General features: G+C 58.3%; 9 protein-coding genes across 9 annotated transcripts; 5 read left to right on the top strand and 4 right to left on the bottom strand.

Annotated features, from left to right (window-relative positions):
- Positions 1-92: 92 nt before the first annotated feature.
- On the bottom strand, positions 93-1,787 carry TRAVEDRAFT_170355 (uncharacterized protein; the record flags this gene model as incomplete). Its single annotated transcript, XM_008042303.1, has 8 exons — positions 93-502; positions 562-631; positions 687-844; positions 898-913; positions 971-1,266; positions 1,326-1,406; positions 1,459-1,586; positions 1,643-1,787. The coding sequence occupies 8 exons, from the start codon at positions 1,785-1,787 to the stop codon at positions 185-187; spliced, it is 1,212 nt and encodes a 403-aa protein (XP_008040494.1). The 3' UTR covers positions 93-184.
- A 1,251-nt stretch (positions 1,788-3,038) lies between these two features.
- TRAVEDRAFT_30003 (uncharacterized protein) lies at positions 3,039-4,085 on the top strand (the record flags this gene model as incomplete). Its single annotated transcript, XM_008041883.1, has 4 exons — positions 3,039-3,215; positions 3,281-3,521; positions 3,573-3,943; positions 4,017-4,085. A coding segment is annotated over exon 3 (215 nt), but the record flags the coding sequence as incomplete, so codon positions are not given.
- Positions 4,086-4,482: 397 nt separating this feature from the next.
- On the top strand, positions 4,483-6,945 carry TRAVEDRAFT_49267 (MFS general substrate transporter; the record flags this gene model as incomplete). Its single annotated transcript, XM_008042003.1, has 14 exons — positions 4,483-4,678; positions 4,737-4,756; positions 4,815-4,825; positions 4,885-4,945; positions 5,005-5,022; positions 5,076-5,334; positions 5,391-5,400; positions 5,457-5,786; positions 5,850-5,986; positions 6,045-6,116; positions 6,177-6,208; positions 6,265-6,335; positions 6,392-6,405; positions 6,473-6,945. The coding sequence occupies 14 exons, from the start codon at positions 4,483-4,485 to the stop codon at positions 6,943-6,945; spliced, it is 1,704 nt and encodes a 567-aa protein (XP_008040194.1).
- Positions 6,946-7,338: 393 nt separating this feature from the next.
- TRAVEDRAFT_38414 (uncharacterized protein) lies at positions 7,339-9,201 on the top strand (the record flags this gene model as incomplete). The annotated part of the gene is made up of 4 exons (XM_008041932.1): positions 7,339-7,359; positions 7,807-8,244; positions 8,296-8,396; positions 8,430-9,201. The coding sequence occupies 4 exons, from the start codon at positions 7,339-7,341 to the stop codon at positions 9,199-9,201; spliced, it is 1,332 nt and encodes a 443-aa protein (XP_008040123.1).
- Positions 9,202-9,587: 386 nt separating this feature from the next.
- Positions 9,588-13,714, bottom strand: TRAVEDRAFT_59550 (phosphatidylethanolamine N-methyltransferase). Its single transcript, XM_008042302.1, has 15 exons — positions 13,535-13,714; positions 13,132-13,475; positions 12,997-13,061; positions 12,851-12,931; positions 12,617-12,783; positions 12,452-12,565; positions 12,003-12,396; positions 11,642-11,940; positions 11,501-11,589; positions 11,383-11,443; positions 11,255-11,321; positions 11,066-11,200; positions 10,798-11,012; positions 10,241-10,744; positions 9,588-10,180 (listed from the first exon to the last, which is right to left on the bottom strand). The coding sequence occupies exons 1-15, from the start codon at positions 13,677-13,679 to the stop codon at positions 9,831-9,833; spliced, it is 3,030 nt and encodes a 1,009-aa protein (XP_008040493.1). The 5' UTR covers positions 13,680-13,714; the 3' UTR covers positions 9,588-9,830.
- Positions 13,715-14,894: 1,180 nt separating this feature from the next.
- Positions 14,895-18,530, top strand: TRAVEDRAFT_128065 (actin-like ATPase domain-containing protein; the record flags this gene model as incomplete). Its single annotated transcript, XM_008042301.1, has 9 exons — positions 14,895-15,122; positions 15,851-16,561; positions 16,618-16,752; positions 16,802-16,884; positions 16,935-17,228; positions 17,279-17,460; positions 17,514-17,560; positions 17,600-18,003; positions 18,056-18,530. 9 exons carry the CDS (start codon positions 14,895-14,897, stop codon positions 18,528-18,530), a joined length of 2,559 nt encoding a protein of 852 aa, XP_008040492.1.
- A 528-nt stretch (positions 18,531-19,058) lies between these two features.
- TRAVEDRAFT_21615 (uncharacterized protein) lies at positions 19,059-20,704 on the bottom strand (the record flags this gene model as incomplete). Its single annotated transcript, XM_008041824.1, has 9 exons — positions 19,059-19,400; positions 19,457-19,484; positions 19,553-19,653; positions 19,716-19,821; positions 19,889-20,054; positions 20,111-20,217; positions 20,408-20,424; positions 20,483-20,535; positions 20,590-20,704. 9 exons carry the CDS (start codon positions 20,702-20,704, stop codon positions 19,059-19,061), a joined length of 1,035 nt encoding a protein of 344 aa, XP_008040015.1.
- Positions 20,705-22,642: 1,938 nt separating this feature from the next.
- TRAVEDRAFT_84578 (uncharacterized protein) lies at positions 22,643-23,119 on the bottom strand (the record flags this gene model as incomplete). The annotated part of the gene is made up of 1 exon (XM_008042300.1): positions 22,643-23,119. A coding segment is annotated over one exon (477 nt), but the record flags the coding sequence as incomplete, so codon positions are not given.
- Positions 23,120-24,381: 1,262 nt separating this feature from the next.
- TRAVEDRAFT_29998 (nmrA-family protein) lies at positions 24,382-25,877 on the top strand. The gene is made up of 4 exons (XM_008041882.1): positions 24,382-24,788; positions 24,850-25,037; positions 25,097-25,249; positions 25,314-25,877. Exons 1-4 carry the CDS (start codon positions 24,599-24,601, stop codon positions 25,836-25,838), a joined length of 1,056 nt encoding a protein of 351 aa, XP_008040073.1. The 5' UTR covers positions 24,382-24,598; the 3' UTR covers positions 25,839-25,877.
- Positions 25,878-26,456: the final 579 nt, after the last annotated feature.

The raw sequence follows: 26,456 nt of genomic DNA, 5'->3' as shown, positions 1-26,456 counted from the left end.
CCGCTGCGGACCGTGCCCCCTGTGGGGTTTGATCAGAACTACCTGTCCAGTCGCTGATCTCACACCTGACGGTCGAGGATCCAGAACCATAGGTCAGGTAAAAGTTACTGTGTGCTATACGCGAGGTAAAAAGCATCTCGATACAACAAAACACAGTTGTACGACTGCTCACAATGTCCTGCGCTCACAACAGCACCCAGGAGAACGCGGCTAGCGCAGTCGCGCCGACCATCGCCGCATACGCCGCCGCGCCCGCGGGAAGCGCGCCGTTGCCGCCGCTCCCACCAGTGCTCGTGCCGTTCGCGCTCGTGCCGTTTCCGCTCGAGCTCCCGGTGTCGCTCTGCGCGTCGGGCGTCGCGGTCGCAGAGGAGAGCACAGTGGTGCCGTCGGTGACGGTCGGCGTGAACACGGTGTTGTTCACGGTGAAGACCTTGATAGACGATATCTCAAAGTACGCGTCGTGGTACTTGGTGCCGTTGTTATTGATCACGTTGTCGATGTACTGCGCGCGCGGGCCTGCGATCAGCGCAGAAGAGTGAGCACGGACAGGGGAGGACGTACGCAGACGTCGACGGTGCTGTTGCCGAGCGTGCCGCCGCAGGTGGACTGGTAGAGGTTCGGCTGGCCGGCCCTAAAAACACGCACCTCGTCAGTACAAGGAGGAAGTTCGCTGAGAAAACACGCACCAGTCACCACAGAGCGTGATGTCAAGCACGAGCTGCTGGGGCGTGAAGAACTTGTTCACGTCGCAGTCGGACGCGGGCCATGCCGCGGAAGGGGTGCCCCAGTTCGTGGGGTCGATGGTGTCCTGTGCATTCGTCACACCGTCGGGGATATCCTTGCGCTGCAATGGCTGTCAGTGACAATCCTCCCCGTAAAGAACGTACGGAGACGCACACTCCAGAACCAGATACTTCGCCCCGCACACTGTCAGTAACAAGACACGCGCCCAAAGAGAAACCGGACTCACAAGACCCCCGTCTCGTCGAACTGCGTCGCCCACACGCCTCCGCCCGCGGCCGCGAAGTCGCCGCCGAAGCTGTTCGCCTGCGCGTCCAGGACCGCGCACCCCGCGGCCGAGTCCGTGCCCGCCGAGCAGTCGCTCCCGACCGTCGACCCGGACTGCGGCGCGTTCGCGGGCTGGTTGCAGCCCGGCTGCGTGTGCAGCGCCATCTGGTTCTTGCCCATCAGGTTGATCGCCTCGACGATGTCGATCTCGCCGCCCTGCGGCCACGTCGGGCCTTTCGTCCAGAACCCGGGCCACACCTGCGCGGGTATGTCAGCTGGGGGCGGACGCGGAATGGGGGAGGGGCGCGGTCACGTACGGAGCAGCCGAAGGGGAGGTGCGTGGCGTCGAACACGATCACAGATCCGACGGGGAAGAAGTCGGTCGACTCGAGGCGGACCTGCATATCCGGTCAGTGAGAGTCACTGTATGCATCCGGGCGCCCGACGTACCGAGTTGCGCTTGTCCTGCCACGCGACGAACGAAAAGTCGTCGACCTTGACGACTGCGTTGCCCGCATCGTTCACGTATGCGAGTTTCTGGCCCGTCGCGGACGACTGGTTCAGGTAGTTCACATGTCCTGAAGCAGTCCTTTCAGCTCGAGCTTGCGTGGATGTCCAAGCGGTGCGGGCTCACCATGGGTCGTAGAGTCGAACGTGCCGTTACCGAAGTCCCAGCCGTTGAAGAAGCTGGCCCCGGAGTACTCCTTGGCCAGGTTGAACGCCGCGAGGGCGGAGGGGGTCGCGAAAAGAGCGTATGCGAAAGGAACGGCGCGGCGCATGGTGCCAGATGTTTAGATGAGTACTGTATAGGTGAGAGAGGAGAGAGAGAAAGAGACGTTGCTAGGTCATCCTCCCCGGGCAGCATGTATACATGGGACATGCAGAGCGGCGAAGCTTGTGAAACAAGGTTCGCCTAGTGCAGCGGTCAGTAATTTACTGCGATCGAGACTGCCGACGACACCAGGCGTGCCTCGCGGCGCCGATCTTGATGATGACTGTAGACTCGATCGGCTGTGTTTGCCCTGGCTTGACCGTTCCGGGAGGGGGCGGGTCGGAAGTTCCTGCAAATGAATGCTCTTGGCTCGTAGGATGGAAATGGTATGTTCAAGCTGCTTCTCGAAGAGATTTGGATGAGATGTTTCGAGCAAGTTGAGAGGCCTGAATGCGACTGCTGCCTCCGATAAATCGTCCGGTCATTAGTCCGAGCGCGGCCATATCCCCGTCGTGGGACCAAGGCGTTGAGGCCGCGCCGGCGGGCGCATAGCCTTTAACATTGACAAGAAGAACCTCGGAAGCCGTTGCTCAGGTTACCAGTGTGCTGTATGCCAGCCCTGCCAGACACACGAAGAGATTCATGGGGTGGGTGCAAGGTTGGTGAGGGTGCAAAATCAGAGACTCCAGATCTAGAGGAATTCGCCGGGTCGCCAAGACTCGGAGTTATGCACGGAAATTGCCGTTTTGCCACGTGGAGCTGAACCTGTACCTAGACGCCCAAATTATGTGAACGGTCGACTCTTTGTCTCTCTCCTTGACCTCGTTTAGCTTTCAGACGGAGATTGCGAGAGAGAAGGTCGCACACAGAGTCTTCCTGCGACCGCCTGTGATACCCATATTCTTCCTCTGCAGACGCCTCGGAAATTTGAGCCTTATGGGAACGATCTTCTCACCGGGACTATCGAAAGACGGTACTTGCTATTGTTCTAAGGCAGACTCGTTCGAAAACAGGGACCACGACTATGAACAAGCACTAGTAGCTCATGGGTGTTGTTCTAGAGAACGATGTCATGACAATGAAGCAATGCACGAACTATATGGTGCGGCCCCGATGAGGACAACACGACGAGAGCAAGCCAGATATCCCACGTACGTACGGCGCTGCCCCGCCCCCTCCCGATGCGACTACGCTCATGGGATTGTTTTGTCCAGTGTGCTCCGCAGAGGCAAACGTTCTCGCGCGTGGCTTTTCGCGTACCCATCGGCACCGCCCCCCTCGTCGCAGCAGCAAAAAATAAACGCACCTTTCCCAACGAGCGGACCTTCTTGTACCTCTCCCTCGGTGCCGCGAGACCCCTTGTCGAAGCGGCCGTGGAGGAATGCCTGCCTGCGTGGCTGAACCGAGTGCTAGAAATAGACCATTCTAGTACATCGTCGCTTCAAGATCATTTGGGTGTGCGACGGTCACTTCCGAACCGCGCAAAGCAGCCGAGGTACGGTGAGTGTCCATTTTGTTCAAGACGAGCGTGAAGGAAAGCTGAGACTGTCTGCAACCTAGACGCTACTCTTAGTCTACCCTCAAATCACAGGATGCCTCTGCCAGCCTGCACGACAAGGACCCGCTCTATCTCCGCTGCTGTTACGGATCAGTCCTGCGGTCTCGGAATGACATCGACATCGACATATGCATCCTCGATCATTGTCATATCTTATCCCTCGCCCGCGCATTGCGGCCCGTCGCGTGCATCGTGGAAGCCCGGTTTACGTCGGCCACTACCATACTCGTAAACGCTCATCGGGTGCGTCCAGCGTGACGCATCTTTGACGTTTCGATACCGACCTCGCTTCAGCTGCTCACCAAGGCGAAGTGGGGTATGCCACAGAAACATCTAAGTGCCCTTCTCCTTTCTCTCCGCGGACCCAAACAGCTTGAACTATATTTTCCATCCCACAGAACGTCAAAAGGCACAAAACTCGGCATACTAGCATCGGCACAAGACCAACAATGCCACGTCTCTTCCACGGGCCCGATCATCCGCCAGGGGTACTGTCAACCTTCTCTTCTGCGCAGCCTACCTCAAGGCTCTGCTCTGTCGGGGCCCACGTCAATCGGAACACCTTCGCGCGCCGAGCCGAGTCTATTCAACCCAAGTTCTCCTGGTGGATGCCCCATGACGAAGAAAGAGGCCTAGATTCTTCCCACGGCGTCTGCCGTCATGAGGTGAGCACCCAAAACCCTCCCACCGACACTGTCTCATGCTCCCTCTGTGCCTTCGCTTCACTCGCCGCCGCAGTGAAGATACATATTTAGACTTCCTCCTGCCCACGGAGAGCGGGGTTATCAGATAACGCCATAATCTGATAAAATAAGGGGGATGCCCATCACAGGCGGCCTTGTCAATCAGACTGCCTCAGGGCAAGAGAAGCGCCACGAAGCCGGCAAGTCCGCCAGGTTCGCACTCGTCCTGCCTCTTCCCGTCTTCTCTGCATTCTCATGAGACAGCCGGGCGCAAATCAGGCCATCTCCCCGCGCGTCCTCGGCGTGCCGTGCTCCTCAACATCGTTCTCACGTCTGCCCCCCCTCATGGCAGAACGCTCGTCCGTCTCCCATGTCTCCCATGGCGCGTGTCGTGCCGCGCGGGCAGCTGTCCCAATGCAGCAGTCTCGTCCCACCCATTATCTGATAAGATGAGCGAGCGGGGACAGAGTTCGTTGTTGAACCTGCACCCCCTTCCAGTGCTAGTGCTCTCCCGGCCCAGGATGTCCTTCCAACGACAGAACAGCACCGAGAAGTCTCCCCTCGACGAGAAGGACGGCGGCTCCGTGGATGTGCGGGACAACAGCTCGAGCCAGGGCTCGGAGCCCGCCCTGGGGTATGCCGCCGGCTCGCCATCGAAGCCTAAGTTGCCCTATTCATGGCAGCTGGCGATGATCGTGTTGACGTGCTTGTGCACATGTACGTTGTTGCCTTCCGTTCCTGTGCTATGTTTCGCTGACCAGCCGATACCGCGCAGTCGGCAACCACTGGTCGAATGTGAGTATAAACTTTGCTAATGCTCGCTACACTCTTGTTGATTGTCGGGCTTCTTCAGGGTCTCATTGTGTTAGTCCGGACATACTTCCGCTGCTCGGGCATCGGCATCTGACTGGGAAACTCCATAGGTCTCTCAAGACCACTATCATCAAGGAGACGCACATCAACAACTCGCAGTTTGCGACCTTGGTATGTTCGCGCATTCAGTATTGCAGCGACCGTCAAGCTCACACAACTTCGTCAAATAGGTCGCCGTCACTAACCTTGTCAGTGGTTCGCCGTCCGTGTCCGTAGCGCCTACTGAACCCCTTCACTCCAGGTCAACACCTTCTTATGCATCGGGCTCGGCTTCTACATCGACAAGTTCGGCGGTGCGCTGATGTCCGTGATCCTCGCGGGCTTCCATCTCTCTGGCGCAATGGTCATGTCCGGGGCGGCGACGAACCACCTCAACAGCTACCCGCTGCTCATCGTCGGCAAGGTCCTCGCCGCTATTGGTGACGGATCCCTCGATAACGCCCAGCACCGGATCTTCTCGACGTACTTCGCACCTGGGAGAGGCTTCGCGTTCTCCATCGGTGCGTTCATAGTTGCTCGTTGCGTATTCAGTGTCTGACAACTCATCCCAACGCAGGCGCGATCTGGTATGTCTCTAGTTCTTCCGCATACGTCATTTATTAGCGGACCTAACCCGCTGCAGGTGTGTCGCCAACCTTGCGCAGTTCACCGGCCAGTCCACCGCGAACATTATCGCGACAAACCTCGGGACGTACGCTTGGGCGCTCTGGATCAGCTCCGTCATCGCCGGGTTCTCGTTCGCGTGCGCGATCACCGTGTTCTTCCTCGACCGCTACCTCCGCGCGCGCTACGACGTCACCGACCAGACGAACGGTCGCCGCCACACGGGCGCGGTTCGCCGCGGCACGTTCAACCTTAAGGCGATCCGGCACCTGCCTATGACCTTCTGGCTGGTCGTTGCGTTCGCCGTCTTCGAGAACGCCGGCGTGCAGTCGTTTGTGTCGATCTCGACGTGAGTGCCTTGACAGGTGGTGACGGTGGGCGGCGGTATGCTAACATCCGTTCCCACTGACAGGCAATTCGCGCAGCAGCGGCTGAAGAAGGGCGCTGTCATCGGCGGCTGGGTCTCAAGTTTCTACCTGCTCCTCCCTGCCGGCCTGACACCGTTCCTGGGCATCTACATTGATGTCTACGGAAAGCGCATCGGCTTCCGTGCGTCCATTCATACCATCCCAGAGACGGCATTCGACTGACACGGTCTTGGATACAGTGTTCCTCTCCGGTCTGACGTTCCTCATCTCTATGCTGCTGCTTAAGTTCTCTCACACTGTACCGACGTTCGGTGCGTGCTCTACCCCGTGAAATATCCGCTTCGATAGCTACTGACCCCACGGCTTTGTAGTCGCTGCATATGTCTTCTACGCGCTCTCGCAGGTAAGCCACTCTGGACTACGGCGTCAGATAACAGATGTTTACCATCTACGTTTCAGGCTGTCACACCCGCACCTCAAGTGGAGATCATCCGGAGCATCATCCCTGACCCAGAGTATTTCGCTACTGGGTGAGCCTTTCATCATCCCCTTACTTTCCAAACCCCGCTGACCATCCCTCCAATAGCTTCGCCATCAAGAGTACGTTCAGACTGCTCCCTTATTCCGCCTTACCGCTGACTAACACCTTTGCCTGCCATCCCTGCAGAGTCCGTCGTCCAAGCCTCCATCGTGATCATCACCACCGCCGCCGGTCGCCTGCAGGACCTCTCGCCCACGGACTCGCTCGACCCCGCCGTCTCGCTCTGGCTCTCGTACGCCTTCATCTCCGTCGCGATCTCCGGCTTCATGCTCGTCATGTCCTACGCCGCGCCCAACACGCTCCCCGCCGCGCGCCTCTCGCAGGTCGCCCCAGGCGACCTCCCCGCGGAGGTCGACAAGCTGGCGCGCGCGCGCGGGCTCGTCGTGGCGAAGCCGGACGCGGACGAGACCGCGGACGGCGAGACGGAGCTGAAGCGCAAGGAGCGCGCGCTCAAGGCGCCCGTGCGCGAGAACACGGTGCTCAGCTGGGCGTACCTCGCCATCGGCCTCGGCATCATCTTCATCGGCTGGATCATGTTCGGGCTCGGGGTCAACTGGGGCGTGCACGGCAGCGTCATCGCCGGCACTGTGGGCGAGTGAGCTCGTGCCGGCTGCGGTGTGCTAGATATGCCTTTCCGTGCTAGCTTTACGTGCGATGGAATGCCCCCGGGCGGTGGAGCAGGGCTTCGTGTATTTCGTTATAACTAGCAGCAGGTGATGATGATGTGGACGCGACCACTGTGCTGAGGTCGAAGACTAAGTACCGCGGGGACAAGGCAGTGACTCGATCAACATGATATTTGAGGCTCCACTGCGATTGAACTTGCCTCTTGCCACCATGAACGATACTTTCACTGTTATGTACTTCCCCTTCTATCGCTCCCTCTCTAGGGTGGATGCATTACAGAATATCGTCAATGTACCAATGACCGCCACCATACCAGAAGTTCAGGACTTGATTCAACAGCAGTTACTCGGTGGTGCCGTGGAGCTATGGATGGTACGTCGAAAGCCGTGGCAATCACGTCTTTGCGCATCTCACACAACATTGTAGCCCAACAATGCAATCAAGACTAACAAGCGCGGTGTGCTCGAGTCACTATTGAAGGAAAAGGCATGGAATCCCGGAAGGTTTTGCAGCAGCCTCTCCGAACTCGATTCGGACGACCCCCTCACTCAGATCCTCTCTTTCCATCCCGGCGACAGAGCGATGACGATTCCACGTCTTGCTGTTGAAGTTCTCAGTGCACCGTCGCCCGTCGCCCCTCCTGTGCCTCCTCGTGCGTCTGATGACGAAGAGGATGATGTGGTTCCAGTCATGAGGAAAGATACGCAAGACCTGACATTTCGTCTGCGCCTTGCTGATCTTTCCTAGAGTTTATCAGTCACATTGACGATATCAAGAAGGCCCACAAGTCGCCTTCCGCGAGCTGCCAGACTGTGAACTACTTCGCCATTCAGGACGGCCAAGCTTGTATTCTTGACGGCCGATACGCCAATAAGCTGAACCCTATACCACCCCCCGTCGAAATATTCCATCCAGCTTTCGCCGCCTTTATCGCCGACTCGCAAAATCCTAATCTCGCTGTGCCAGTCGAGTTTCTCCGAAAACTCCCAAAGCTCATGACTGTGTTGTCTAAAATATCCACGAGCGAGGCGAACCGTACCGCAGCGTGCGACGTCCCTCTACAAGAAGCGTTGGGGTTCGGATTGGCGCCCATGTGCTCTGGCTCTGGTGGCCAACCGGACTTAGGGCGAACGTACACACGCGTGACAGAGCCCTTGGGCACTGCGCTCCTCACCCTCATCGAGGAGAAAAGCGAGCCTGGCAACGGCAACGATCCATGCGTTCAGGCTTCCTTCGCGTATGCCAATTATTGGACCTCTAATGTGCAACGGGCAAGTCAATGCTTGAACGGAAGTTTCAAAGTATCACTCACTTGCTTTCAGGAGCTGCTCATGGCGTGTTTTGCCCCATCATTCCTCATCGGTTTTGCGGGACCCAGCATTTGTATCTGTGCCGGCATCTACCCTAACTCTCACATTGTCCAGTGACTCACGGACACCGTCTGGCTGATCAACAGTCACACCCTCGACCACGCAAAGATCTTGCGCATCGGGCGCATCTTCTGGGCATTCAAAATGGCAACCGAGCGACTGCAGAAGAACTACGTCGATCTCCGGCCACCGGAAGACGATACCCGCCGCTTTTATCCTCTCGCAACGCAGTATAGACGCGGGGAGGATACGATCGACTTCGAGTACATCGGCTTCCTCAAATCTCCCGGGGAGAGCTGCGCCATATTTCTCGCTCGAGAATGCCGCGCTCCTCAACGCAAGATCGTGGTCAAGTTCGTCGAGCGCTACGGCGCGGTCGCGCATACGCTCCTTGCTGACAAGGGCCTTGCGCCTCCGTTGCTCTACTTCGGAGACATATGGCTCTCTGGACCTGAGCAGCGAGGATGCGGCATCCGCAAGATGGTCGTGATGGTGCACGTCGAGGGCCAGACGCTGCTGGACGCGATGCCGGTCACTCCAGATGGTCAGTTAGGTCCCACCCCGGCCGGCGTTTATACGGCGGTACGGCGGGCGGTGGACGCGTTGCAAGCACACGATCCGCCTCTGGTGCACGGGGACATACGATACATCAACATCCTGATTGCAGCCGACAAGGAAGGGGCGGGCGGGAGCGTCGAGGTGCGTGTGAGGATTATAGACTTTGACTGGGCTGGAGTGGCGGGCGAGGTGCGATATCCGTTCAACCTCTCGGCGGACATCAGGTGGCCGGAGGGAGCAAGCGACTACGCTCCGATCATGGCCGCGCATGATGATGAGATGGCTGAACACTTGCGATGAGCGTGTCGGGGTCCAGCGCAATAATGTCGTTAAGCTCGCTTCTGCGTGTGAGTTCATCCCTTTGGACTCGCTCACAACCGGGTTGCTGACCAGGATTCCTCTCTAGCTCGCGTGTATATGATCGATGCGGCTTTCACGAGCACTGTCGGAGCCAGGGTACATCTGGCTGTGCCGACATATGCCGCCTGTCTATTGGACTGCGCATATGAACAGGAGCCCTGATTGCTTCATGCCGTCCTTCAGCGGGGGGTGTACATTCGCAGACGTATGGTCCCGGCCACGGGACCTCGTGATGTTGGTGCACTGCTGATGCACTAGGCGGTCGTCGAGAGTGGCGTTGGAGGGGGTTGACCTTGTCCGTTTATCGGTTGCTGGTCGAAGATGAGGGCATCTGTACGAATGTACTATCTCCATTACGTGCGAGCCATATCTACGCTACTTTCCAATAGGTGGGAGTCGGCGACGATACACTACACGCGCCCGCCCGGGGCTGGGTATATCCCCTCCGTATTGCCTATAATATCTAAAATGCAGGACGCCGCGTGCAGCGCCCCGCTCTACGCTCTACCCCGCGAGAGGATTGTGAAAGCCGTGAGTCGTGTGTTCGTGCGTATCGTTAGTCGTAGGTCTCAGTCGGAGAGGAGCTCCTTCGAGACGAGGATGCGATGTGCGAGCGCGGAGAGGTTCGCGTCCGCGACGATCAGCTCGGGCGTGAGCTCGACGTCAAACGCCTGCTCGACCGCAAGCGAGATCCGCTTGGCCTGCCGCTCTGACCAGAAGCGGAAGTCGTCCGGGTCGCGCCCATCCGTCTCGGCCTCGGCCGCGCGCTCCTCGTCCTCCGCTGGGCCGTTGTTCGTGTGCGCGTCTTGGGGTTTGCAAGATTGGGGGATGAGCGAGGGGTCCATGTCGAGACAGAGCGGGACGATGTGCATGAGCGTCTCGCGCACGCTCGCGAAATTGAGCTTGCTTGGCCGGTCCACTGTGTACCAGGGTATGCTTCAGTCCAGCTCTGAGCGAAGAAACGAGCGCGAGGACTCACCGACGACCTCAAACGGCCCATCGAGGCCCATGACGTTGTACTTGCCGTCATGGTGGTAGCGCACCTCGTAGCGACCCGTGCGCCAGGGGATCGTACCGCTGCGGAACACGACCTCGCCCTCCTCGACGGTGGGCGACCCGGGCTCTGCCGTCTTCGGCGCGTGCAGACTCAACGGGATGTCGCCGTCCCATTCGTCATCGTGCACGGGCACCCACATCCCTAGCGAAGACGTCTTCGTGACGAGGTTCGACTGGTTCGCGCCGACGCGGTAGATGCCGATCCAGTCTTTGCGCGAGTGGCGAAGGGGTGCGCGCCACTTCACGCGGATGGGCTCGCCGAGGTGGAAGCGGTCCGTGCCGTCCGCACTGGGGACGAGCGAGACGTTGTACTTCTTCGTGTCGTATGCAGAGAGGTCACTGGCGACGCGCGAGATGACGAGCCGCTCGCGCGACTGTTGCAGCATCACCTTCGTGTCCTGCATCACGCCCGAAATCTTCGGCCGTGCTGGTGTGTCCGTCAGCCAACGTGGGTGTACGCGATGGCACGTCGAAACTCACACTTTGCGAGGAACTCCTCAACGACCTCGGCCGTTTCTTCATATACCTTGTCGAACGTGCCCTTGACCTCGCGTGCAACGCGCTTGATCTCCGGCGCGTGCCGGCCTGCGCGGGATTCGAGCAGGCGCGCGTTCTTCTGTGCGACCTTCTTGATCACCTTCACGAAGCCTGCGTCGCTCCGGATCGAATCGCCGTAGAGCTTCCGCATGTGCGGGCTGCAAGCCCAGTTAGTGACTACGTCGAGTGGGAGAAAATGGAGGGGTCACACTTCTCGACCTTGCTAAGGAACCACCACTGCGAGAGGAGGCGGACGACGGCGAGCGCGAACACGAGCTTGCTTCCGCTAATCAGCGCGAGGCCGAAGAATGCGGCTCCACTGATAACCTCCGGGTTGTTCAAGTAGCTGGACAAGAATCAGAGATTCGGTCATGGGTATACGCGGGAAAGGCTCGCGTACCGGTAGATTCCAGTGTACTCGAGGTGCGAGGGGAAGTCCTCGATGAAGAAGTCTCCAAAGAACCAGCCTGAAGAACGGTTTACAACATGATACACTGTAGACTTGTTTTGGTATGATTGATCACGTACCAAACAACCCGAGCACCTCGTAGGACTCCAGCGTAGACCAGATGTGCAGCCCGATCATGATCTATTCCATCGAGGTTCAGGACACGAGTAGATATATGACGAGAAAACAAGCACTCACGACACCGAGCGTGTGGCGCAGGAGCTCATTCCCGGCAGTCCACTGTTGAGGAACCGTGTACGTCTTCCACGCCAATCCGACGAACGACACTGTCCTCGCTGTCAGTATGCCGTCTGCTCGCACCCGCATCTCTGCACTCACCATACGTCATCGTCATGCTCAGGTTGTAAATCGCCTTCCAGTTCCGGAACGCCTCCTGCACCGCGCCTTCGCCGCGATCACCCTGCGGGTAATGATAGTGCTTGAGGTAGTGCCGGACGAGGAACTTGCTCTGTGACTGAGCGCGGAGGACGAGCCCGAGCCCGAACGAATGGAAGAGGCACCAGACGAGCGCGTGAACGCCGTGCAGTGCCAGCGCGCCGCCCGAAGAGGAGAGGGAGGGCACGAAGACGAGCGTGGCTGCGTACGCCATCACGAGCACAAGCTGGAAGTCCGACGAGCTATATGCGCGGCCGGCGTGGATCAGAACAAGGGACCTGGCATTGTGGGCCATGGGACGTACCGGAAGAGGTCGATGTTGTTCAAGAAGACGGTGTCCTGCCGGAAGTAGCGGTGGAAGAGATCGTGCGTCGACATCGCTTGTACGCGCTTCACGTGCTTCCGGGGAATGTCCTCCCTGGAGGAAACGGAGAGACCGAGGCTGTTGCGTTTCGACTTAATACTGGACGCGCGGTCGAGTTCCTGCTCGGTCTCGGTCTCGGTGTACACCTCCTCGGACTCCGTGGCGGTATCTCCTTCGGTAACGGCGGGCGTAGGAGACTCTGTGGATGCGACAGAGGAGACCGATGACTGCCGCGCACGAGTTTCCGGGGCGTCTTCCAGCTTGCGAGAGGCTTTCGGCAGTAAAGGGGACCGCTGCGCAAGAGGCTTGCGCTGACCATATGTGCGTTCGATATCTAGCGAGACGCCATTGAGATGACTGGCGGCGAGGAGTGAAACGCATATGCTCACGAGGGTTTTCGAAGAAGACGAGGAATCCGAACTGGGCGGCGTGCCCTGCGAGACTAACGAAGAGGACGGCATAGCTTCCAACGATAAGCGAGAGGCCGTAATAACCGGCATAGCCTATATTTTCGATGAGCATCTGCTCGAGCACAGCGAAAAGGGGGCACGTACCGACTGAGTACATCGGGTGTGGAGCGAGCTCGAAGACGCCATCGAAGACGAGCGCGCCGCGCTGGAAAAAGACGTCGCCCCAGTACCAGCCGTAATCCTTGACGACGTTGTGCGCCTCGGTCTTCACCCAAAGGTTAAATGCGATCAATGCGATCCCGCCGATCCACCTGAAACGGAATTTGAGTTCAACGGCTCCGAAGTGCTGGTAAGTCCGAAGCAGAAGCGGTCTCGTACCTCATTACGTGCACAGTCATCGAGAGCCCCTCGGGGATTCGGAAGCACGAGAAGGCGAACATGCAGTACGCGAGGAAGTCGCTATGTGATCAGTGCCTGCGTCAGTCCTCCAGTTCATAGCAACTGTGGTGCGGAAGTTGACGAACTTAAGCAGGATGATATCCACGAGCTGTCGGTATAGCAGCCACGTGTTGTACTCCAGAGGAAGTTCCTATTGATAGCCCGCAGTTAGTATTCAATCGGTCGTGTGAGCAGTATAGCGTGCACTGGGTGCGACGAACATCGAATGAATAGTCCTTGCCCATCTTGCCTGCCAGCTGCTTCTTAATCCACTGCCTGACTTCGGGCCTGCGCTTCTCGTCAAGCCACCCGAGCCGCTGGACTTCTCTGACAATCCATTTCCGCTTGCTCTGCTTCGTGAGGACCCAGCCAAGTCCCACATCGTACGCCGCCCTCCAGAAAGCGAAGTAGAACAGGAAGAACACCTGAGAGGCCGTCCGAGAGAGGGTCAAGTACAAGACGATCTGTAGACCCAGCAGAGCGAGATTGAACAGATCGATGTGAGATTTAGGGTATCCGGGGTGGAATAGCGTCAGGACATCATGAGTGGTGGGCACCCTGAACACTGTAGCACCGCAGTCTGCGTTCAGCAACCTGTTGCGATGCTTTCTACCTGCCACGTACCTTCTCCGCCAGGCGTCTTTCCCCACACGACCTCATCGCGCTTCGGCAGATCCTCCTCGACATTGCTCGTGATCGTCTCGTCCGAGGGTGTACGCTGCTCCTTTCGTCGCTGGCGCAGACTTGGCTGGGGCTCCGTCGCAACCATCGCAGTCGGTCGTGACGTGGAGACGAGAGGACGAGGTGAGAGGACGAGGTGAGAAGGAGGTCGCGTCAAGACGTAAAGGTCTCGTCCGCGCCCGCTGAGGCCCGCTTGCCCCAAAGCGTGAGGGCTGTTCGCACGTGTTTCCCCCTCATCCCCAGCGGGCATCGCGTCAACCATTTCCGCGCGCCCGCCACCGGCACGATGCGCACGATTTTGATTTTGACGCCAGGCGCCGCCCGAGGCCCAGTGCTGCTGCGTTCGGCGGAGCCGTGGCCGCACTCCTGCTTATGATAGTGCTAATATCTGGGAGACTGAGCTCGGGCACGGGGACGGGGAGGTCGCCTCGCGTTGGTTGGGGACAAGAGGGCTGGAGGGTGTGGGGAATCGGTGAGTTTCCGCGGCCAGGTGGGGCTGTCTTATATATTCGCTGACGATCTTGTTTTCTTCTAGCGATGCTAGAAGTTGAAGCTTCGGTCACTCAACGATGAATCGATCGGCGGGTCGACCCGACGTGCGCGTGAAGGGCGATCGAGAATGCAGGTTCTCCGCCACACATCGGCTCGAAAGTCACTTTCGAACTGTTCTACGGCAGGGTCAGCCCCTCTGGCCTCTGGTAGCGATCGCAACAAGAGTGCGTCAACTCCAGTCTGCAATCAGTAATATGAGGAAAGTATACGTGAAACTGTTCCTTTGGCACGAACGTAGCCGGTCGTACCACTCTGCTGTTACTTTGCAAGGCAAAACGGGACTGCCAACCGCTCCAAATGTTTGTTTAGCGGGGCTGAGCGTCGTAGATACTCACGCTCTTCGCTGCTCGTGTACGTATGTACCACTTGAAGGCAGCGAAGACAATTGGCCTGCTTAGGAGTTATCTAGGTGAGCCAATGTTTGCAAATTAGGGTTACCATACCTAGAACCCTTAAGTGGGGTTAGGTTCAAGCACCTTCAGAGGGCTCTTCAGGCGCAAGTTCGCAAACCTTATGCATTTCCTCCTTGTCTCGAACCTCCATCTCCTCCAAGGTTACTTCTCTGCTCTGCTCTATCTGCTGCGCTACGTGTCCGCGCGGTTTGCGAAGTGCAGCGGGGTATTATCTCCAAGAGCAGCCAATCAGGACAACACCGCATCGACACGTGGCCAGGCCAACACGTAGCGGTGACGTGTAACTCATAAATACAGCAGGTCCGGCGCGTCTGCCTGCACATTCGTCTACCGTCACCATGTCCCGGCTCTTTCTCTTTCTCTGCCTCTGGTTCTCATTATGGTCAGAAACCGTCCTTGGCTCCGTCCTGGCTATCGACTATGGCGCGGACTTCATCAAGGCGTCTCTCATGAAACCCGGCCAACCGTTTGACGTGTTGCTTAACCGCGACTCGAAACGGAAAATTCAGTCATCGGTTGGATGGAAGAAGAACGACAGGCTCTTTGGACAGGACGCGGCTAACATCGTGAGTGTTCTGTTCTATCGTCTCGCAAGCATATTCGGGGATGGCAGGAAATTAGAAACGGGTGCCTTACCCGGACTTGCTGCTTTGCTCTATTGCCATACAAATTATGCAACATGCGCAACAATCTGCTCGGTGGCCGCCGATCGCGTATGCCGCTGCATGCTGTTATCAAACGCGTCCGAAGAATGGGGCACTCCTCGAGTCGAGTATACCAGATATGTGAGAGTGACTCTCACTGCGACCAACCACTGAGAGTGGGTGGCAACAGTGAGAGTCACTGTGCCGAGGAGCCATATGATCAGGTCGCGCGACGTATTCTTTTGCCGCGATCACGATGTTTTGTGGTCCGACTGCAGGACACGTACCAAAGTGTGAGCCACACCAACACGTCTTCGATGTGGCTGGCGGCTGTACACACGGGATATCCCCAGAGCATCGTCTGAGTGGGAGTCGTTTGTCTCAGCGATAGTCACCGTCACTGTTTTGGTCCCCACTCCACTCATCGGTGGACTCGCTAAGGCGTGCATTGCCTTTCCAAGCGATCGCCTCGCCGCGCAGGTGCGCTAGTTCTTGCATCGGGGGATGCAAGATGAGATAAGTCATGTATTGCACCTCTTTGGTTCGTCCCTGGAGGACTGTAGGGAGATGGGAGTAGTGCTGTCGAATTTCCTCGACTCGATCGGTCGTCTATATTGTCTTGAAGGCATCGTGCTGACTTACTGGAACAGGCCGGTCGATTCCCGTTGGACTCGTTCTCGTCCCTCAAGTTCCTGCAGGCCGCGCCCTACGAATCGGATGCCGTCTCCTTCTACACGTCTATATCCACGGCGGACGTGGTCAAGACCGAGCGCGGCACCGTCGGGCTTCGTCGCTCAGACGGGACAGAGTGGACAGTCGAGGAGCTCATTGCGATGCAGTTCGCGTACGTGCGCGACCTTGCCGAGAGCACCGCAGGAGAGAAGGTCAACGACGTGATCGTGACCGTCCCGGCCTACTACACCCAGTTCGAGCGGGATGCCGTTGTGGACGCGATCGAAATTGCGGGCCTTCGCACGCTTGCGCTCATCAACGACGGTGCCGCGGTCGCGGTCAACTACGCCATGACGCGCTCGTTCCCGGAGCCCGAGTACCACGTTATCTACGACGCCGGTGCGTCTTCTATCCGCGCGACGGTCGTGCAGTTCGCCTCTGTCCAGAGCGACCCGAAGAGCAAGTCTACGACCAAGGACGCCACACAGATCACGATCCAGGGTGTTGGGTACGACCGCCAGACGGGTGGAACGGAGCTCGATAGGCGGCTGCGCGACATCATGGTCGCCGACTTCCAGAAACGGTACAAGCGGGATATAACCACGGACAAGCGCGGGATGGCGAAGCTGTGGAAGGAAGCTGGCCGGATCAAGGCTATCCTGAGCGCGAACACGGAGGCGATGGCGACGGTGAGGTACCGCTCTCGCCCTGCATGCGTCGCAAAGATTAACGTGGATGCCACCAGATCGAGAGCCTTGCGTTCGACATCGACTACAAGGCGAAGATCTCGCGTGCAGAGTTCGAAGCGGCGTCCAAGGACTTGAAGCTTCGTTATGCAGTCCCTCTGTTGCAAGCGCTCTCGAACGCAGGATTGCGCATGGTATGTCTTGCAATATACGTACGCTAGGAGTTCTACTCACGCAGCGCAGGACGATATCAACTCTGTCATTCTCACTGGTGGAAGCTCAAGAACACCCATGATCCAGGAAGCCGTGAAGGCTGCAGCCGGAGCGTAAGTTATATGCCTGTTGGACCACCCATTTTGACTAACGCACCATGTAGAAATAAGATCGCGCAAAACGTTAACGCCGATGAGGCTGCGGTGCTCGGTGCCGCGCTCCATGGCGCGGCGCTTAGCCGCCAGTTCAAGACAAAGGACATCCGCATCGCTGACATCGGCCCGTACGACATTCAGGTGTCGTACCAGGCGGAGGCGAAGACCCCGGGCGCGCGTCCGCGCACGATCAACACGCTCGTGTTCCCCTCCGGGTCGAAGACGGGCACGAAGAAGACGCTGACGTTCAAGCGTCAGGACGACTTCGCCGTGAAGCTCGCGTACAAGACTCCTCCTGCACCGTGCGTCGATATCCCTTGATATACGTCACATAACGCTCACACCGCAATAGTGGCTTCCCTACCGAGTTCATCGAGGCCGAAATCGTGGGCGTGAGCGAGGCGATCCAGAACCTCACCGAGGCCGGCGCGACGGACCCCGTCATCAAGGCGACCGTCATGCTCTCCGAGTCTGGCTTCGCCTCCGTGCGCGACGCCTTCGTCTCGGGCGAGTTCAAGGACGAGTCGATCACCGGTAAGTAATGTTTTCCTCTACGTAGTGCGGTTTGCGTCATGCGTGGAGCGCAGGCAAACTGAAGGACTTCTTTGGCAAAGGTTCATCGTCCTCGCAACCCGTGGACGCCACCACGGCCGATGTCGGTACCGCGGAGGAGGAGGCAACGGAGACGCCGTCGGCATCCTCGTCGGCCGCAGAACCGTCAGCCACCGCCGTGAAGCCCAAGGAACCCATCGCGCTCGAGATCGAGGTCAAGTTCCCGACGATCGCGCCGATGTCCGTCAAGCAGAAGCGCGCGGGGCGTGACAAGCTGCTCGCGGTCGACGCCGAGGAGGGCACGAAGCGGAAGCGCGAGGAGGCACGCAACACACTCGAGGGCTACCTGTACAAGCTGCGCGACCTGCTCTCGGACGAGTCGAGCGAGTCGCCGTTCGTGAAGTGCTCGCAGAGCGCGGAACGGAAGGCGCTCGCGGAGAAGACGGACGAGACGCTGGCGTGGCTCGCGGACTACGGGGACGACGCAGACACGATCCAGTACATAGACAAGCGCACCGCACTAGAGTACGTGCACCCTTTCGCTGGCTCGCCGTGCACACGCTGACCGCCCTCGTAGGAGCCTGGAGCGCCCGATCGTGCACCGGTACAAGGAGATCGAGGAGTTCCCGAAGGCGCTGAACAACAGCCAGATGTGGAACTGGAGCGCGCGCATGTTCATCACGGAGGCGCGGACGAACCTGACGCGGGAGCTCGAGACGGGCGCGGTGGGCAAGTACACGAAGGAGGAGCTGGACGAGCTGGAGAAGACGCTGAAGGAGCACGAGACGTGGCTGAACGAGTGGGTGGAGCGGCAGAAGAGCGTGAAGATGAACGAGGACCCGGTGATCCTGTCGAGCGAGATGCGCGCGCGCGCGAAGGTGCTCGAGAACCACCTGCAGAAGCTCGTGAAGAAGCGTGCGCCGAAGCCGCCGAAGAAGAGCAGCACTAGCAGTACGACCACTGCGAAGACCGCGGCGGCGGAGGAGACGGAGACGACGGGCGACGTGCCACCGCCGCCAGCCCAGGGCGAGCGCGGTCATGACGAATTGTAGATATATGCATAGCCCACGTACACTAATGTTATTAGACTTTTTGGAACATCTAAACGACATTGCGCCCAACTTCGGGTATATTGACACTCTGTACCAAATGCACCAGTGTCCGGGCGGAGCGGTAGAAGGGGAAGTACAGAACAGTGAAAGTATCGTTCATGGTGGTAAGAGGCGAGGGTCCTCAGGATGTATGAGCAATCGCAGCGCGCACCGTGCTTGATAGTCTAAGTCTTCCCGGGACCCCAGACAACTCGCTTTTCTCGTCGGATCTCACTCCAAAACAAGAGACCTCAGCTCGGGGCATGGGCACACGTAGTGAGTCGTCGCCGGCTACCGTGCGTTGGCAAGTATTGTATAATAGATACGGCTCGTACGTGATGGAGGTCATTCAAACTTACGCTCGTACCGCTGCCCTCATCTTCGACCAACATTTAGGGAGTGTGAGGGACGGCAATACATCGACGAGATAGGATACATGGTGGGTATCGACAGGATGAGCAAATAAATCAAAGGCGAAGGGGACTCCTGCTACCCCGGTAGCGGTATCGGCGGAGACAGCGGCGACGGCGGAGTCTGCGCCTCGACCTCGCTGGGGCTCAGCGCATGCTGCCCGCTGATCGTGCGCCGCCTCGGGTTTAGCGCAACATGCTCACCCTCCGCCTCGTCCTCCGAGCTTTCCTCCCCCTCACTCCCTTCGCCCTCCTCCCCGACTCCATACTGCATCGACACCCGCGACGGCTCCTCGAGGTCGTCGAGGTTGAGCGCGGAGTAAAAGTGCGACGGGGTTTTGAAGCGCAGATTCCCGAGCGAGGACGGCCCGCCGATGTTGTTCGCGTGCTGCGCACGCAGTTTCACGATGAGGCGCGGGCCCTGCGAGGTGTTGCTCCGTCAGCAAGAGTGTACAGGCTGGGAAACAAGGGACATACCGCAGATCCGAGGACGGCGAGCAGCCAGCTACGAGGGGCCGGCGTTAGCCTCGATGGTCTGTGGAGAGCGGCAATTGGGGGGAAGGCGCTGCTTACGGAAAGCCGAGCGTGACGAGAGTCGAGGGCGCCAGGGTGAATAGGATCGTGTTCATTGACATGACGACTACAAGCCTCGGCTTAGCGTACGGCTCGAAACTCTGGAATATAACTCAAAAAACTCACGGAATATGGCAATGAATGCAACGGCCCCGTCGCGCACGAGGGCATTCACAAGCGTGGTTTCCGAGAACGCGTCCTTCCCACCCCGGAGAATCCCGTACATCATCAGGCCGAAGAGGAAGGATTCATACACGATCGAAGCGGTGCTACAGAAGGAGCGGTAATTAATGAGAGATCGAACGGTCTACACGAGAAGAAGCCGTCATCACTAACCTGTAGAGAACCATTTCTGTGGGCAGATCCGCGGCCTTGCAGTCCCACCCGGTCCGGACCTTGTTGATGCTCAAGCCTAAACTGACGATCATGATCGCGAGCTGCACGGCAAGGCCCAGCAGCATTATGCGCAGGACCTTTCGCTGGGCCGCATAGACCGCATATACTGCACAGGGCATCAGTCCGGCGTCGAAAGCGGAGGCAGAGGGGAGGAGTACGCACTTCGAAGGATAATAATCACCTCCACCGCAGCTTCGACCAGGAACGTGGACATGATCTGGAATATGAGCCATGGAACGCAGGGCACGGCGACACGGACGTTCTGGATGCTGGGCAGGCAAGATATGTCAATATGCCACTCGGCGTTGGTAGACAGTAAGAGCGGCCATACGTGAGGGACACCAGTGAGTAGTATCGGGCAAAAAGATACAACGATTTCGGCAGCGTCCACTCGGATCTGCAGCGGTGCGCCTATCAGGTACGTGTCCAACCCCACGGGACGGACTGCTTGCTACGCACGGCCAGATCAGCTTGACCTGCGGGCACCGTCGGTTTAGACTCATTTGACAGATCTGTCACATTGTGGACACGCACCTCTTCGTCCATAGTCGTCAAGATATCCCACGTCAACATCGCGAGCGCCGCGACTTCCCAGCGAGATGAGATGAGGGCTTACTAGCCGTGGACGACCGGGGACGCACCAGAGCTCCTCGCGGCGCCCTGCGCCTGCGACAGCGCCGCAAATATCCGCTCGGTGTCGCGCCATAGGACCTGGTCGAGTATCTCCGTGGCGCTAAGGTGGGCGGCGGGGTTCATGGGAAGCGAGGCTTGAGGCCGGTCCCGATGGTCGAGGTAGGATCGCAGAATCAGCGGGAGGGGACAGTTCGGGGCATCACCACCAGACGAGCGACAAGATAGCCTCTGTGTGCGCTCAAAAGAAACCGAGGGGTCCCATGTTCAGGTCGGGGCAGAGCAGCATGGGGTTGTCTCGGCGCAAGGACCCATTTTGAATATGCTGTGTCTTCGGGCGCAGCGCCCGCCCGGAACCTTTGCGTGCCGGTGATTGCTGTGATCTTCTATCGGAGCCGCGTTGCGTGTTCTTGCGCGTGTAAAGAGTCCGAAGTGGCCATGGTTGAGTTCAAGGGGGACCAGGGCGGCCGGCGTTTGAACTTTGCAGTGTGATTTGTGAGCGACGATTGAATATTGCCACCCACGAGATAAGGCTGGCTCCATGTGGTGGGAACCATCGTGGTGTGGAACACTGTGGCAAGCGTCATACCGGTTTGATGGAAGGCCGCAGAATAAAGCGGAAATCAAGATTAGTAGTAGATCCAGGCGGGCGGGACTGGTTGTGCGGCGTCCATCTCAGCTAAGAAGTCAAGAAACGGCGCACGGTCGCATAGTGAAAGTAACGATCTCGCAGGTTTATAAGGACAGCCCCTCAAAGTTACGAGAGATATGAAGGTGGTGGGAGTTCCGGCAGTAAGTGAAGCCTAAGATTATGCTGCTCGCTTCGAATCCCCTCCCGAAGCCCAAGCATATCTTGCTGGAGCGCCGCGAGCATCGCGGACGGGCCTTGGTTCACGGTTTGAGCAGGTGCGTTAGCTGGCGAGGTATCCAGCTGGCTGTAAGTACTACCGCAGGCGGCGCGTAGCTCGTTCGTCTGCTCCTGGAGCTCTTGCATATGCCGCATGGTCTGGGTGATGCGCTCGTCCTGTGTACACGCGGGCAGCCCCGAAGAGTGGTGCGCCGCATCGTGAGCGGGCGACGGCGGCGGCGAGGTGATGTGACTCCGAAGGAATTGAGCTTTCGTCTGAGCGTCCGATCGGGATAGTTTGAGAATCAATTTAGAAACAGTAAGGATGCTGCCTAGGGAGCCAACCAGGTCAGCTCGGCTGCGCGTTAGAATCACCTTGTGGATACGTAACATACATACCGTAACTAGACGCGCCGAGTGCCGGAAGGTCCTGTTCATCCTCGATACGACGGCGGGCCTTCCTGCGGACCCGGGTACGCTACGAGCTGCTGCTCCCCGAGCTCCGCCCGCAGCCCTGACACTTCGTTCCGCAGCGCTGCAAGCAAAGACGACAAGCCCTGCTCTGCATCAGACGGCCTCCGGTCGACGGCGTTTTGGGAGGCGCGGAGCTCGAGGACTTGTGCCTGCAGCGTCTCGATCTGCTGCACCAGGCGGGCGATCCGCTCGTTCTCGGCACCCACGGCGTCTGCGGTGGGCACACTGGGGATGTTCTGGTTAGACGGGGGAGAGCCGGATGGTGAAGTTCCGCCTGAGCGCCCTCATGAGCGTCAAGATGTCGCAAAACACGGACTGGCAGGAAATGAACGCTCACCGTGTTGTTCGAGGGCGAGTTTCCTAGTCTCTCTCGATGGTGCGAGTGCGATCACGTTGTAGGGCGCCACAGTTTCGTAGCTGCTGCTGCTGTATCTCACACTCCTTGAGAAGAGACCGCTCGGAGAGCGTATCCTGCCTCGTCCCTTCCTAATACAGTGGCGCCGGATGAGAAAGGATAACGGTACCAGTAGGATCAACCCGATACCGCCGACCACAGCGCCTGCGATGGCAGCCGTGTTGATCGTATGAGCGTGTTGCGAACTTGAGCTCTGAGCGGTATCTGAGGCGGAGGGTGCGAGGTGTGTGGATGTGGACCGGGGTAGATCGGAAGACACCACAGCTGTTTCCGGTGATTGCGTTGTCGGGGAGGATTGGGCAGCCTGCGGCTGAGGATCATCCTCAGTCGTGTATACAACGTAGTCAAAGAGTACGCTAGTTGCTTTGCTGCCGGACGAGACCATCTGGAGCGCGTGCTCTCCATGGGGAAGAGAGGAGTTGCTGTACACCAGCACATGGTACGAGACTTGCGGTACAGAACCGGGCGGATCGCTGATTGGCTCGTGGTAATACGCGCCCACCGCCTCGTCGTCGAGGAGGAACGTGAGATTCACGAGAGTGTCCGTATCGGCGACGATGCTGTCCACGACAATGTTGTAAACATAGACCGCGGACCCGGTAAATCCAACCTGGACAACCAGGGCTGGGCTTCCGACTCGATAGGTATTATCGCTCCAGGTCCTGTTGAAGGCTTGGCTGGGTTCGATGATGCCGGGATGAAGATGACATCCGAAGCACGTTTGCCCGTCGTTCCATGTGCTGGGAAGATAGGTGGGCAGCGCACCAGTCACGTTATCGCCGCCCTGGTCGTCGATGGTGCGATTGACGAGGGTGCCCCCAGCCGTTGTCGCTTGCAGGAGTAAGCAGAGGAGACGGAGAGGTAACCCAAAGAACGGGGTCATCGGAATGGCGACCAAATCCGCGGGAGGGGGCAGTTACTAGCTGCCGATCGCGCGCGAGTCTCGAACCTGACCTAGTTGTGTGGTTTGGAGTGCGGTGCATCACCAACTGTCGTGCATGCTTCTGCAGATGATCATCATGGAGACTACACAACTAAGAAAAATGCATACCTATCTCTGCTCTCAACCTGAACTCGGTACCTGCAGGGAGACTGATATGATTTATAACATGCGGTTGGCGAGTGATAAATGCTGACTACTGACCTCGCGCTCACAGACCGCTGTCATCTGGTGTGTCGTATACATCCGAGTCAGGCTGTTCATTAAACGAACTCGACAAAGCGCCCACCCCCAGGGTTGAGGAGATCGTCCTCGAACGAGACCGCGCCGCTGGCGCGATGAGCTCTCCGCCGGCGCAGTGTACTGAACCCGACAACCATGGCGACTAGTTATCGAAGACATTGCACTCTCAGAGTTGCAACGCAACATCAATCCTACAGCGACCCCATGCGCCATTACTTACTCTTGAGCATTCCCTAGTGCTTTGGGGCCAGATAACTAGAGTGTTCCGGAATGGGAACTCTGATAGCAGACGCGGGTGAGCGGGAGCTGTAAGTACAGAGTGAGTGGGCTGTATGAGTATCGTAGTATGGAGCATGAACATACCTCAGTCGGTCCGTCGGGCGATAGAACGACTGAGGAAAGAAAGACGTGGCACGGCCGTGCGTAGGAGGTGTTGCGGAGTTTGAAGTGATAGGTAGGTAGTGTAAGAACTCGAATGAAAGTCCGATAGGCCGTATACGACAGGTGCTATGCGTACTAAGTAGACTCAACATCACCGTATTTCAACAAACTCAAGCTCTGGCCGACTTTTACTCCGTCCACGATGCTTCCCGTCATCCCGTCCGCTCCCGTCGCCCGTCGCTATATGCAACTTGATTGAAACCCGGCCGTGCTCTGCTTGTGCCGGACTCTCGGTGTTTTTGTCAGCTACTGCACACAGGTCTCGCAGGCTCGGAACAAGCTTTCCAATACGCCGACAGGAATCTGGCGAGGGGTTACTCCGAATCTGCCGGCTTTGGTGGGCGGCTGATCCGCTTGGCATCCTGTCTGAGCTGGTCTGGAGTATGATCATAGTGTGCAGTTTGGCAGCACATACGATCCAGAGGGCGACGCTTGTCAAAGGAGGGCAGCTCGCGCAGCGCCCGCGCGCGTCGGGCGCGGAGTTTCCCAATATCCTCATGGATGCACGACCAGAGATGCACGACCAGCCAATAGTCGACGCCCACCACCATTTGTAGAGGGGGCAACCGAACTCGCGAAGAGCGTATGAAGGTGGCCGACGCATATAAGCCTCCTTGACGGCACCCCGATGCAACATTACAAGAACCTTCCTCCTCGCAGATGTCGACCTCCAAGAAGATCATCCTCGTTATCGGAGCTACCGGAGTACAAGGTGGCGCCGTCATCGATGCACTTCTCCAACCTCTCGCAGACGGTTCTCCCTCTCCATACGCCATCCGCGCCTTGACTCGGGACCCGCAAAGCCAGCGTGCTGAGGAGTTAGCCAGCCGGGGCATCGAAGTCGTCAAGGGTAGGTCCTATACTACTCTCTCAATGCCACCGCCCGCATGCTAAAGAGCAGGAGCATATAGGTTCCACCAATGACCTCGACACCGTCGCCGCGGCGTTGGAGGGCGTGTACGGCGCGTACATCAACACGGACAGCTTCACCATCGGCGAACAGAAAGAAACCTTCTGCGGCATCCGCATCTTCGAGCTCGCGAAACAAGTCAAGACCGTGAGGCACTACGTCTGGAGCGGCGCCGACAACGTGAACAAGGTCTGTGGCCCCTCGGTCTTCGCGCCGATCCGACTCTCACTGACACGCGGTCTGAGCAGAAGACCAACTACGATCCTCAGTACGCCCCCGCGCACTACACCGGCAAGGCCCGCGTGGGCGACTGGATGCGCGCCCAGCCGTCTGTCGTCAGCGACGACAACATGTCCTGGACCATCCTGAGCACCGCTCCCTACATGGACATGCTCCAGACGGTGCGTTTTACGCCAAAGACAGCATGTCCCACCACCGTGCTCACTCCGACGGGCTGTCTCACAGGGTATATACGGGCCGCTGCGTGTCCGCCCCGACGGCACGTACGTGTTCGCCAGCCCGTTCGGGCAGGGCCACGTCCCGATGATCGCGCTCGCCGACCTCGGCTTCTTCGCGCGATACATCTTCGACCACCGCACGGAGACATCCGCGCAGGAGCTCGAGACCGCGTCGGACATGGTGACCTGGGACGAGCTCGCCGCGACGTTCACGAAGGTGACGGGCAAGAAGGCCGTCAGCCTCGCGCTCTCGATCGAGGAGTACTTCGCGCTGTTCAACCAGGAGGACATCGCGCGGCCGGCCGCGCCGGACACGACCGTGTCGTACAAGGAGATGTACTCGCGCATCGCGCGGATGTACCGCGACGATATCATCACGCGCGACCTGGCGTGGATCCGGCGCGTGCACCCGGGCGCGCGCACGGTCGAGAGCTGGATGCGCGAGGCCGCGTATACGGGGGATCTCAAGCGCCCGGCGCCGCAGGCAGGGAGGCGGCCGCGTCCCAATCTCGAGCGTATCGCACAGCTGTAATTATGGCTGCTACTTAGTCGTACTGTTCATATAAAGAGTATATGAGGGCGTAGCGAATGGACATAGATATTGTCAGCTATACCGCAACAAGTGAAGGTGCCCCAAGTGTCGCTATCGAATTCACTCTCTCCCCTATTGGCGCCGGCCTGCCCTAAACACCGCTCAGGATATATTCCACAAATTTCTCCACGCGCGCAGTCGCTTTTCTTCCTCCCTCCTCCTCTATATATGTATCTTCGTGTGATCCTCTACGTCTATAATCAGGACGAAGTACTTCTTGTGCGCCACTCTGACTGCGATCTACACTCCCTTGCTATTCACTCCCAGCTCGACTACCATTTCCATCGGGTCGGGAGTTGCTAATGAAGGGAAGAGTATTTGTTCAAGGCATTATTTCGGCCGTCTTCGCTTTATCACGAAGTGTTGGCCTTACGAGGTGCCTTACAGTCCTTCATCGCGTATGTAGTCGTGTCAGATTACCTCTAATGTACGCCAAAATATACCTGCATGCCTTCAACTTCCTTCGCAGCCGCTGTACCAGCTCAATGCGCCAAGAATGCGATATGCGTATGTCCACTTAACGCTCCAAGCATGCGAGATGCGACTATGGTATGCTAC

Source organism: Trametes versicolor (genome assembly GCF_000271585.1).
Source record: "Trametes versicolor FP-101664 SS1 unplaced genomic scaffold TRAVEscaffold_8, whole genome shotgun sequence".
In the NCBI taxonomy this organism is placed as follows: domain Eukaryota; kingdom Fungi; phylum Basidiomycota; class Agaricomycetes; order Polyporales; family Polyporaceae; genus Trametes; species Trametes versicolor.
The sequence above is the reverse complement of the archived record's forward strand: the minus strand, read 5'-3'. Positions and strand labels throughout refer to the sequence as shown.